This window comes from Phyllostomus hastatus, unplaced genomic scaffold, assembly GCF_019186645.2.
Source record: "Phyllostomus hastatus isolate PE091 unplaced genomic scaffold, TTU_PhHast_1.1 phas_contig_16, whole genome shotgun sequence".
NCBI lineage: Eukaryota > Metazoa > Chordata > Mammalia > Chiroptera > Phyllostomidae > Phyllostomus > Phyllostomus hastatus.
The window spans coordinates 11,997,567-12,010,950 of NW_025333643.1; the positions used below are offsets into that span (position 1 = coordinate 11,997,567).

The 13,384-nt window shown below is 41.7% G+C and overlaps 1 protein-coding gene across 3 annotated transcripts in view; it reads left to right on the plus strand.

The window, feature by feature from the left end:
- The window catches only part of CACNA2D3 (calcium voltage-gated channel auxiliary subunit alpha2delta 3), an 857,676-nt gene that overhangs the window by 744,387 nt on the left and 99,905 nt on the right, over positions 1–13,384 (plus strand). For all 3 annotated transcript variants that reach the window (XM_045832366.1, XM_045832367.1, XM_045832368.1), the window contains 2 exons: positions 11,708–11,769; positions 12,761–12,805. In XM_045832366.1, the coding sequence (XP_045688322.1) occupies positions 11,708–11,769; positions 12,761–12,805 (107 nt within the window). The remainder of the gene's footprint in view (positions 1–11,707; positions 11,770–12,760; positions 12,806–13,384) is intronic.

Sequence of the window (13,384 nt, forward strand, 5' to 3'; positions counted from 1 at the left end):
CCCAGAGTTGATACATAGCTGTGGTACACAAGCTCTCTGCATGTGCTCAGGGTAAAATTTGCATTAGATGTCCCTTCAGGTCATTGCCTGGGCATGCTGTGTGATCCTCAGTGTAGGGTTGCCAGATGTAGCGAATTAGAAATAGTGTATCAGGCAACCCTCTGAGAGTGCTATGAATTTTTTACTGAATTGTCTATATATTAAATCTGCATTTTCAGCTTCTCCTGAGACATTAGAATATCTTGCAAGACCCAGGTCATGTTCCCACAAGGCATTGGCTGAGTTGAGCTGACATGCTCCCTTTACACTGGCACAGAGTAGCTTCTCATTCACCGCAGTTCCCACCTAGAACTGGAGGAATTGGAGTTTGGGAGCTGTGGCCCCCTCAGATGAGCTGAGCATGCTCAGATAAGTCCCTTTCCTTCTGTGTGCCCTGGAACATGAGCTGTAGAATCGAGGAGCTGGACACTTCCCCCAGCTCTGTGAGCCACCCACGTGTATATTTTAGTGCTGCTTGGCAGTAAATACTGCCACATCTAGTGCAGAGGTGTTTGGCAAATACATGTGACCATTCTATTATGGATTTTGAAATGTTTGGAAATCTGACCCTTGATTTTGTTATAATCTCTTTGGTTACTGTTATTAGGTGGTGACCTAATAAGAAATTGTTAACTGGGGAACTATAATTTCGAAGCTTATAATTTTCTTAATGGACATTGATTGGTATAACCCTGACTAAAATACAATGAAGCCTGAGGCTTAAATGTTTTATTCTGAAAGGTTGAAAGGACAGGAATTGATTCTAAAAATGTATTGGCTTGAAAACTTTATTGAAATAATATTGTTTGAAGAGTTTTGTGAGCATAAAATGACCTGACAAAAACTTTCCGATGCCAACTCCTCTGGCCTCAGAAAGCTGAGGGAATATAGGTTTCTGCAGATGAAGTCTGGAAAAATGCTTCCAGATTACCTCAGGGGTGAAAAGAAAATTATTATTCCAGTCCACGGCCCTGCTAATTCTTTTCAACATTGATTCTGTCAAATAATTAGAACCCAAATGGAGGAAACATTCATAATTGTCATTTATTATACTTTACCAAAGGTGACTGCTCCCAAGGAGCTCTGACAGGACAAAAACAAAGTGATTATGAAAGAAACGTGCGGGCAGATGGATCAGGTCTTCCTACGCACATTCCCAGAAGCCAATTCCAGACAGTGGGTGGGGATGGTCTCAGATTAAAATAGGCCTCTGAAGCTCTGAGTCTTCAAAGAAAATCTTCTGCTATCGCGTTGTCAATCAAGTGATAATGAGACCTGTTTCCCCTCCCTCTCTCTCACCACAGACATATATCATGTAGCTCTTTGTTACTTAAAAGCATGTATAAGAAAGATTACCACCACCACCCCCATACCACAGGGAATACTTCAGAAGTGAAATATGCGATCAGTTGGGGGTTATATTTAAAATACCTCCTCCCCTTTTGTAATTGTATTTCTTCACCCAACATAGGCTAAACTATGAGGTGAGTCTACTGCTGTGAGAATGTTTTTCCCTCCTAATTTTTGAAATAATACCATACCTTGGAGATTAATGTTCAGGCTTTCCCAAGATTATAACAAATGAATATTGCTTTGATCTAAATATTTTTTAAGATGTTGTTGCTGATCATTCTCCCTCCCCTATAATCTTTAAGAAAGCCTTACGACTTGCCAGTCTGACACCCAGGGGGACTTGAGTATAGCTGCCTTTTCTTCCCCCTCATCTTCGCAAGGGTACTCTGTTCTCAATTTCGCCCAAATTAGTCCCAGGATTTCAGTTGTCTTTTTTTGTCCAACATTCCATCATGCAATTCATTAAAGTCTTCACATGAAATATTTAACAGATGAGCTATGTCATAATTCACATTACAGTTTTAAATTGTTATTCATGTGGTAAGTCATTTATCCTGGACATTAGCAGACCTCTGGAATGGGCTTATATTTGATGTAAGGACGGTTAGAGTTCTTTTCCTCAATGCTCCAGAACAGTGGCCTTCTTCCAAACTCCCAGTTAATCGTGAAATATTCCAAAAGAGTGACATTCAGATGCATTGTTAGTTCTACTTGCAATTAACTGTTTTGAAAACAAACAGAAGAAACATTTAAACAAATGTGGCTTGGCTAACAGCTATTACAGTTGACCGTTAATTAAGGCAAGTTGGAATCTAAATATGCCAGGCCTTGTTACTATCACTGTTAGCAGTCCTTGCCATTGTGCACAAAAGAATGAAAATTCAGGGACTCTGTCAAAGGGGGGCCGAGGACAGGGTGGGAGATATTAACCCTATTCTAAAGAATAGCCACTATCCTGCTTGAGAAATACAGTCAGCGAGGAGCTCATTTTCTGCATGAGGTATGACTAGTATATATTTGTAGAATTTGGATTTTAAGAAAACTTGCTCCACTCCTATATAATGAAATATGTAGAAAATCCTTAGCAGGTATTTTATTTATTAATTTATTATAGATTTATTATCTCCAATAAAGATAAAGTTTTCTACCATATTTCTGCCCATGGATTGTCAGAAAACACTCCTGTTTGTGGGCCAGACCAGCTCAGGGCAGCTCTGGGATCTGTTTCTCTGCCTGTGCACTGGCATGAAGTCATAGTCCACATGCTGCCAGCCGTAGCCAGCCAGATGAGAAGCGTTGCAGCCAGGTAGGCTGCTGATGAGCCCATGGAGCAGATGGTGCCAGTAATAACCCTCTTGATTCTTTACACTGACCCATCTAGCCTTGTCCTGAATGCATGTAATGATAACAGTTTCAGGAGACGTTTCAGGTGACAGAGTTTGAATGGTGGAGCATACCTTTCCTTGGTCCCGGAGGGGAAAAACCCATTCCAAAAGCTTTTGCAGCTGGCAGATAACTGTCTTCTGTTTTCTGCCCCATTTTACCAGTGCTTATATCATCCTTTTTCTCCTTCTTCATTCTCATAATTTAATGAGGGCTTACCCACAATATTACACCCTAAGAACATTGCCAGCACTGGGCAGTATGGCTTTATCATAGATGAATTTTCTGTTCAGCCTGAATTTATTGGCATGCAATTTTAGTTGCTGGTAAAATACAAGAAAAAGGATAAATGTTCTAGGAACAAATCATAACATGAGTGTTGACAACACTATCAAGCCTTTAGAGTATCCTAATAAACATTTTATTTGGTATCATTTATCTGCATCCCACAAAAGTTCTGTTTAGAAGTGAAAGCTAGTGTGACTCTCTTTGGACAGAGAGACAAGTGAATCGACATACCCAAGGGCATACAGCAACAGCCTTAGAAAAAGGGTTAAAAACTTGGTAAAGAAAAAAAAATGTTCCTGGTTAAAACTTGTCAATGGTGGCAGCACGGTTTCTCTTTCTCCTGCATGAGCTGTCCATGTGCTCGTGCCTAGGCCCCGTGGCCGGGGGACTGGTGAATGGGAGCAGTGGTGTTTGTGTGAACTTGCGTGCCAGGCATGGTTAGTGCTATTTTACAAACCGGATTTGTGCTCCTAGGGGTATATTGCAACTGGAAGCCAAGCCCACAGAAAATTATTTCTAAATGAATACAATATGAAAAAGTTATTTTATTTCTAATTTTACATGTAACATTGTTCTTTGGTGAGTCTCAGATTACATTCGAAAGCATGTCTATTAACCTGATATGAGATGCATGCATGATTTCATCTTGAATGCATTTGAATATAATAGCACTGGAAATGTAATTTGTTTTCTCAAATTTTCTAAAGCAAAATAAATAAATCTTGGGGGTGGTAGCCATATTGAGCATATTGCATTGATTTCTTTGGGTTTCTCTCAAACTAATTACTAACTTCCCCTCACAAATCCAGGTCTTCACACATGGCCATTTTTTTCTGACCTAAATTCTCATACCTAAGTCATCCTTATTTCTTCCACCTTCATGAAGTGGGCACAATGGAGACTTACCTTCAGTCTTTAAAAAGCGCCAGTGTCCAGTTCCTCTCTCTGTCACTGTCACTCTCTGTCCCTCCTATTATCATGATCACTGTCCAATGCAACTCTCCACTGCAGTGAAAACATTACACTACATGTCCAGTGGATGCAGCTATTGAGCACTTAAAATGTGATTACTGCAACTCAGGAACTAAATTATTAATTTTATTTCATTTTCATTTATGTAGCCACATGTAACTAGTGGCCACCAATTTAGGCAGCATAGAACCAGAGCATTTGATTGATGTCAGCTGTGAGTCCTAATTCAAGCACCATCCCACAAACGTAATGCTCTCTCTGTTTTGGTGCTTGGATGATGCTCTGTGCCCATCTCCATTAGCTCTGAGGATGCTGAAGTGTGGTCCTTTCCTCAATGATGTGACTGCCCTCCCCAGGCTCCAACCCTGGCCGTTGCATCCCTCATGTCTTCATCTTATATCTTCACCATCTAGCACCTTCTAGGTTTCTGATAAACATGGGAGGAAGGGGTGGAATGGTAGTAGTAGGCAGGAAGGAAGTTAGAAATTTGGAGAAAGAGGAAGTCTGGAAATGAGATACCTTCTGGAAGGTCTGCACTCCAGAGCTGAAAATCTGCTCTCTGGCTCTCTTAGAATATTGAGGTGAGCTTCAGGCACAGGCTTCCAGATAACCAAAAGAGAGGCAGTGCTCCAGACACCTGAATATTTCTTGTGAAAGGCTCTGAGGCTCTTAGGGAAGGCATTTCTCATAATGATGATTCTGTTGTTTTGGTGGTTTCTGAAGACCATCACAGTGTCTTGTGGTCACTGTCCTAAGAGCCTCACCCAAAATATACTAGCATGTTGGGGAGAATCTAAAGGGTCTATTCTGATCCTGGGAGATGAGTGAGGTACCACCAAAAGGAAAATGAGACCGTGTCTTTACCCTTTTGTTGAAGGTTCACAGCAGAAAACCTGGGAGTGTTCATAATGAAATGGAAGTAAGGAGCACCCCCAACTCCAGGAGAAACATATTGATTTTGCTAGACTATCTAAAAATTTCAAACCCAGAGATGGTGTTTTTATTTTCTGCATTCTTTTTGGGACTTGGGTTTCACTAAAGCATTTTTTGTCTTTGTTTTCCTTATTAAATTAGCAAGATTGACTTAAATTGGAATATACCATTATGGCTTGAAATGTTGAAAGAACAAAACAGACAGGCATGACAAACATCTCAGGTTCCATTTGGAATGGGGAGGAGGAAGAGATTGGGACTTGCTGAAGTGACTAGAGGGGAGGGGAAGGGAGATAATGGTGGAAATAAGGGGAAGGGACTAGACAGAAACATGTATGAAGGACACACAGACATGGACAACAGTCTGGGAATTACTTGTGGCGGGGGGATGGGTGGAGGAAGGCAAAGGGGGAAAATTGGGAAAACTGTAATATAATAACAATAAAAAAATTGAGAAAAGGAATAAATGTGGAAAAAAACAAAGAAAAACAATGAAAGGAAGATAAAGTTCTGTTTGTGGAAGCTCTATGGAAGGGGGGTGGGTGTGGCACAGAAGTGGGAACAGAGCTGGCCAAGATGTTCTTAAGCATTTTTGTTTGTTTGTGGGGGGGAGTTTTTAGTCTGGCTTTTTTGGTATTTGTTTTTTTTAATTTACATCTTTTTTTAAAATGCTAAGATAATTAACCAAAATGTCCCAAGTAGTTGTGGCTGCCAAAAACTCATCTAATTCTCCTCATCTCCCTCTACCCGGGCCATTTCTCTAGTGCACCATCCTCTTCAAGCTTTCATCGTGGGCTTTCTACAAAACAAATCTGATGCCCTGCCACTTCTCTACTTAAAGATCGCTCAGTGGCTTCTCAGGCCCTACAATAAGAGTCAGCAAACTTTTTCTGTAGAGGGCCAAATAGTAAGTATTTTAGGCTTTGTAGGCCACTCGGTCTCTGTATCAACAAGTCACCTCTGCCTTGTGAGTAAACCAGTGCACATGGCTGTGTTCTGATAGAAGTCCACTCACACAGAGAGGGTGGATTGGCCCTTGAACCAACCCCTGGCCTCCAGGATACTGTTAAGATGCCTTGGTCAAGACCTCTTGCCATTTCACCTCAGCCAACCAACCATGTCCCCCAGCTCCCATTCTTTAAAACCTCAGAAGACACAGGGTCTTTCAAAAGTTATCTTTTTGCCTGTGCTGTTTCTGCACTTGAATTACCATCTTTTCTTCTGTTCTTACTATTCCTATGAGATGGATCTTGTGCCTTACCTAACATAAAGCTCTTGTCCATTTCCTGGTCAAGGCTGCCATACCCTCTAAGCTCCACACTGCTCTGTTTATGCCTCTGATGTCCCTTTTACCATATGGCTACTTCCAAATGACACGCTGAAGGAGGGTGTGCTCTCATTCCCCTTAGTATCCAGCTTGGAGCTTGGCTTGGAGGAGTCCACTGAACAAATGGGCATGAAGTTGACCCACCAATGGACTTGTGAGTCTCTTGATCATAGAGAAGTATATTAACTTGTAGGTAAAAATGCTACAAACCCAGATATGCTGTGGGAAGGCAGGGGCCAGCGTTGCTGGAGAGTGTTGAGGGTCAGGGAGCAAAGACAGAGCTCGGTCAAATGGAGAGGACCCATTGCTATCAAGACTGTCTGGCAGACCACTGTCATCGACCTCATGGCCCAGACAAGGGGGTGGTGAGGAGCAAGGGAAGCGGTGCCTAGTTTAGGGCATCAGGACCAGGGAGAGGATGCAGCCTGTTGGAGTGAGATCAGAGAGAAGCAGCCCGCATGATTAATGGGATGGAGGGACTGACTCATGAGGAAAGATTAAAGCACTCTGAGGAGCTGGGGTACAGACTGAAAGGGGCAGATGATAGCAGGCTGCAAGTATGTGAGATGGATAACACCCAGGAGGAAGCAACTAGCTTCATTAGGGAGGTGAAAACAGGGCTCCATCTAGAATGGCAGGGGTGCTTAGACAGAGTACAGGTCTCTGATGGAGAGACTCTGATGATGTGTGGGCTGGGGCAGCTCTGGGCTGCTGGAGCCAGAAACATCATGGAAAGGTCACCATGGGGTGATTCCTTCAGAGAACTCTTTGCCTTCATCCTATAGAGTCTCAAAGCCTGCCATGGTGCTGACCTTGGCCCTGTGAGGTGGCCTCAGAACTACTCTGACTGCCAGCCTGGGGAAGGCTGGCTGGAAAGCCACGTGGGAGGGGAGCTGCAGGGAGAGGAACACAAGGAGAGACAAACCCATCTTCGACCCTCCTCTTTTATACTACTGAGTGGATCTCAAAATAATTTTGAGGCCCTCTGCTTAGAAGCCAGTTTGCTTCCATCCTCCCTGTCTTTGATCACACCTGAGATATTCATTCAAGCCCCTTCTTGAGAACTCAGGGCCGGCTCCCCTCTGCCTGCAGCAAAACTCAGCCACACTGTGGTTCACAGCTTCCTTGGTTGGCTCATCCCAACAGAGATAAGGACTGGCAGGCATGTTGGAAGACAAGATTTACTTGAAACTGCATTAAACAGCCCTCAGGCTCCAGAGTCAGCTCCCTTCAGGTATTCTCTGTTATTTTCTCTAGGCCTGGGAATGACAGCTAGTGTTGTTTCTGACATCATGATAGGTTCTCAATAGTCAATGCACTAAGGCCTGCAGAGAGACGTGCTGGACTCTTGGTGCACATTTGGATCAACAGGGGTGCTTTTCTTAAACTGCCTGTGCCTAGATGCCACTCCAAGAAATTTTCATTTAGCTGGTCTTGGTGTAGAGCAGGGAGGCACAAAGGCATCAGTAATTTTGCTTAAAGGTCTCCAGGTTGTTTTAATGTGTTGAGAACTGCCACTGAAAAACCTTTATCTGGGTAATGTTACTCCTCCATCTTTATCTGTAACTACTGACTGTAATATCACCTGAAAGTTTCAAAAGAAAGCCAGTATTTACCAACTGATCATCTGTGTGCTTAGCACCTTGCTGGGGGAAGGGATGCAATGGGGAGCAAGAGCAGGTTCCTGCCCTTGGAGAGCTTCTGGTCCAGAGAGCAGGCAACACTTAAGGCAAAGCAGGATGAGCCAGAGTGCTGAAATAGCTCATCTCAGACACTTTTTGTTCTGCACACTGCAGCCATGCTTAGCTCTACCTAGTCTTATCCTAGAGTCTGACATTCTAAGTGCAAAGATAGAGGGTGAGTCTCTCTAAGTATGCATATCCTAGTCAAACCTGATTCTCAGGGCTTCCTTCACCAATGTCTGGGCCCTGGCTGGGTAGTTCAGTCAGTTAGAGCATTATCTCCATTCCCCAAGGTTGCAAGTTTGATGTCTAGTCAGGGCACCTACAAGAATCAACCAATGAATGCATCAATAAGTGGAACAACAAATCAATGTTTCTCTCTCTCCCTTCTTCTAAAATCAATAAAGTTAAAAAGTTTTTTTAAAGTAATGTCTTTAGAAGGTAGGAATATACTTGATAATTGTAAGAGTAAGAGCCCAAGACCTTCATTAATCTTCAGGTTCCTGAAGCCAGCACAGTAATGAATCCCCAAGGAGGAGGGGTAGTCTAACATGATGGCCTGCAAGATTTTAGGAGTACCAAGTGAACTTTCTTTTATAATTGTATATTTCTTTTTTAAAATATATTTTATTGATTATGCTATTACAATTGTCCCATTTTCCGCCCTTCCCTCCCCTCTGCCCTACACATCCCTCCTACTCACATTCCCCGCCTTTAGTTCATGTCTATGGGTTGTACATATAAGTTCTTTGGCTTCTACATTTCCTATACTATTCTTACACTCCCCCTGTCTATTTTCTACCTACCATCTATGCTACTTATTCTCTGTACCTTTTCCTCCTCTCTCCCCCTCCCACTTCCCTATTGATAACCTTCCATGTGATCTCCATTTCTGTGGTTCTGTTCCTGTTCTACTTGTTTGTTTAGTTTGCTTTTGTTTTTGTTTTAGGTGTGGTTGTTAATGATTGTGAGTTTGCTGTCATTTTACTGTTCATATTTTTTATCTTCTTTTTCTTAGATAAACCCCTTTAACATTTCATATAATAAGGGCTTGGTGATGATGAACTCCTTGAACTTGACCTTATCTGAGAAGCACTTTATCTGCCCTTACATTCTAAATGAAAGCTTTGCTGGATAGAGCAATCTTGGATGTAGGTCTTTGCTTTTCATGACTTGGAATACTTCTTTCCAGCCCCTTCTTGCCTGCAAGATCTCTTTTGAGAAATCAGCTGACAGTCTTATGGGATGTCTTTTGTAAGTAACTGTCTCCTTTTCTCTTGCTGCTTCTAGGATTCTCTCCTTAATTTTAATCTTGGGTAATGCAATGATGATGTGCCTTGGTGTGTGGTTCCTTGAGTCCAACTTCTTTGGGACTCTCTGAGCTTCCTGGATTTCCTGGAAGTCTATTTCCTTTGCCAGATTGGGGAAGTTCTCCTTTATTATCTATTCAAATATCTTTTCCACTTCTTGCTCTTCCTCTTCTCCTTCTGGTACCCATATAATTTGGATGTTGAAACGTTTAAAGATGTCCTGGAGGTTCCTAAGCCTCTCCTCATTTTTTTTGAATTCTTGTTTCTTCATTCTTTTCTGATTGGATGTTTCTTTCTTTTTTCTGGTCCACACCATTGATTTGAGTCCCAGTTTCCTTCCCATTGCCATTGGTTTCCTGTGCATTTTCTTTTATTTCACTTAGCATAGACTTCATTTTTCCATCTAATTTGCAGCCAAATTCAACCAATTCTGTGAGCATCCTGATTACCAGTGTTTTGAACTGTGCGTCTGATAGGTTGGCTGTCTCTTCATCTCTCAGTTGTATTTTTGGGGGAGTGTTGGTCTGTTCTTTTGTTTGGGCCATTTTTTTTTGTCTAGTTGCACCTGTTACGTAGTGACGGGTGGAGCCTTAGTTGTTCACCAAGGCAGGGCAACCCACATTGCTGTGTTGTGATGCTGTATGTGGGGAAGGGGTCTGAGAGGAAACAATAGTGCTTGCTCTGCTCTGTGTTGGATTTCAGTCACTTCCCCGCACTTCCCACAAGCAAATTGGGCCCTTCTGGAGCTGATTCTTGTGTGGGTGGGTTTGTGTACATTCTAGGACCCTGTGGGTCTCTCTAACAAATTGTCCTGTGAGGCTGGCAGTTTCTCCCACTGCCTCAACCCCCACAGGTGTTTTTAATCAGTGGTTTGACGCTTTATTTCTCTGCGCTGGGGCCCAGGTTTGCGCAGGCCATCCCTCTCCCCAGTTGTTTCTCCCAGTTTATCTGCACACGAACGTGGGACTGCCCAGTTCACAATCTGCTGCCTCACTAGTCCACCAGCCGCTGCCTTGCCACAAGTCCTCTCCATCTGGCTGCCCATCTCTGCCCCTCCTACCTGTCTGGATGAATGTGTCTTCTTTAACTCCTTGGTTGTCAGACTTCCATACAGTTCAATTTTCTATCAGTTCTGGTTGTTTTTTGTTTTGAAATTGTTGTTGTCTTTCTTTTGGTTGTGCAAGGAAGTACAATGTGTCTACCTATACCTCCATCTTGGCTGGAAGTCCTATAATTGTATATTTCTTTTGGTAGATAATATTACTTAGGTTGAAGTTATTTTAGGTATTTAATTTTTTTTAAAAAAGGAATGGAAAGATAAATAGTGATACTGGTGGTATATAGATATGGCAAAAATTGAGAAGCTTGAGAACAACAGACTGAAGTTTGCACAACTGCCCTGGAGTAAATGGTGTCCCTCAGGGAGTCCAGTATTTCCAGGACAGAGTCTCATTCTTTCTTTTCAGACTCCTCTACAGTTTTCTCAGCATCTGATGAGATTTCGCCCTGATGTGAGCACTTTCTGATGTGGTTTGCACAGTTACTTTGCCTGGGCTTTATAGAGAGAAATGTTGAGAGTGTGTTGCTGTCATAGTTCTGAGGTTCTACCAAATTCTACTTCCCAGTTTCAAGTCAGTTTTTAAAATTTTTATTATGTTTTTATACTGTTGACACTATTATAGATGTCCCCCATTTTTGCCCCCTTTGCCTACCTCTACCCTGTCCCCTCCCTTGTTCTTTGGCTAATTTTGTTGCTTTTTTTTCCAGTCCTCCCACTCTCCTCCCCTCTCTCTTCTTTCCTTTCTGTTTGTTTTTCTCACTGGGACTATCATTCTCTGTTGCTTTAGGGAGCTTTTCATAGACAAACAGAATTTTCTCAGAGTTCCTGGGAGGGAAGATCATTGAGATATGAATCCTGGGGGTCAGTTAGAGTAAGTTACCTAGCAAGTGACTCACTTCCAAATACAAGCCTATGACAAGTGCTTTTCAAATCTTATATTTCAGTAACACACGTATAGTACACATTTTAGAAATGCAAGTTTCCTAAATGAGAACTCTGAAGAAACAGTGAAATTCAAAATATTTTTTTCATTTCTGTTTTTAGCTTGAGTTGGGGAAGGGTGTCCTGATATGCATGTGAATTTTAGAAATACTCCAGTAACATGTCTCTGAAGAACCATCTGCACTGGGCTCAATTTGCTCTGTATCAAGAGTCCTGTTAGCACAGGTGACCTTGAAAACTCCTTACCTAAAAGACAGTATGTCTTAGTTGTATACATCACTGTAAACTTTGTTTTTACATGTTTTTATCTGATATGCTTATATCAGCTTCTCGCCATGACAGATAAATTTCAGTGATAACCTTAAAACATTGTGTAAAGGGATCTCTAATGCCTTGTTTTATTTATAATTTTTCCCAGCTGTAGGCATTCAGATGAAACTTGAATTTTTCCAAAGGAAGTTCTGGACTGCCAGCAGACAGGTAAGTTATAATCAGCACTTTGACATGTTAGCAGCAGTGTTATTATACAGGTGTTCACATTTGGGTACCCGGAGCCTGAAAGTGCCAGATTTCTGATGAATGTTTGTAAAATGAACTGCCAGCTGCTCAGATTACCTTTCATTTCAGTGCAAAATAAAAGGCTGTCAGCATGTTAGACACCACGTGCTGGAAAGCAGGGAATTTGCTCCTACAAACAGTTTTAATTGTGAGATCAAGATAATGATCTTCTAAAGCATAAAGTTTTTCTTTTACTATTGAGGACCTTTGTGAATTTCCATAGTGGTTTTTTCTACTCTTGTCTTGCCTGGTTATTTATCTGTGAATCTCCTAATTGCACTTTTGAAGGCCTTTGCATGACTAGATTTCACTATGCATGCTTCTACCCTCCTAGGTCAGAGCACTCCTCTATCTTGGAGAATCTGGGGTTTTCTTTCCTAGTACTGTGCTCTCTGTACTGAGTGATTTCAGTGATATTTGTTTAGTAATCCAGCAGAAATGCCAACACATAAGTTTTCTCCATTCTAAATGTTGGAATCATTTCTTAAATGAAGATATTTTAGGACACTGTACACTAAGAACACTGACAGAAGTTTATTTTTAAAAAGTCGCTGGCAATTAATTAATTTAAAAATAAATAATTACATAATTATATTTCTCATTACTCAAAGATTTTGAGTTCTTAAAATGATACCAGTATTGAATAACAACATAAATTAAAACAGATGACATAAATAAAGATGAAAAAGAGCCAGGTCCTCCCTAACATTACCTTTTATATCACTACTTGGAGTTGGTATTGATCTTTGAGAGGGCAGGCAGTCTCATCTTAGGGCATTCCATTTAGATGAAATTTGCTATTTGTATAACAGGCAAGGACTTTTGCAGCTTGTCCATGAGTAACAAAGCGGAGACACAGCAGATCCTGGGATGTCAAAGTAACACATTTCCCCTTGCTTTCTCCCACCCACAGTGTGCCTCTCTGGATGGCAAATGCTCCATCAGCTGCGATGATGAGGTAAGAAGGCCTCCTGGCCCTGCTTCTGTCCTGGTCAAGGAGAGGGGACACAGGGTACCTTCTCACAGAGGGACTGCTGCTGTAAACAGAGCCAGAGCTGCCAGATTGATCTGGATCAATCTCCAAAACACCCAGGGATAATTGCTTTGTTCTTTTTTTTCTTTCTTCCCCCAATCAGATAACTTATGAGAGCCAGAGAAATAGTACTTTAAATGTTCTGTAGACATCACTATTAGAATTTTGGGCTTTTATAGGGAAAAAAATACAAATTACTGCCATTTGAAGCTCACATTACAATTCTGAAAGGTTTTCCCCCATGTGTTATCTCTTTTTGTCCTCAGAACAACCCAGTGAAGTGCATATGAATGGTTAACCTGTTTTGCAGGGTGGGAAACTGAGGATCAGAGAAATTAAATGATTTGCTTTATTTCATGTACTAAATGAGCTGAACATCTAGGAGCCGAATATTCAAAATTTTTTATTCTAGCATAGTGCTTCCCTCCTATATCTTCCTTTCCCTCTCTCCCTTTTCTCCACCATCCCCCACCTCAGAGGATTTTAAATCCCACACATGAGCAG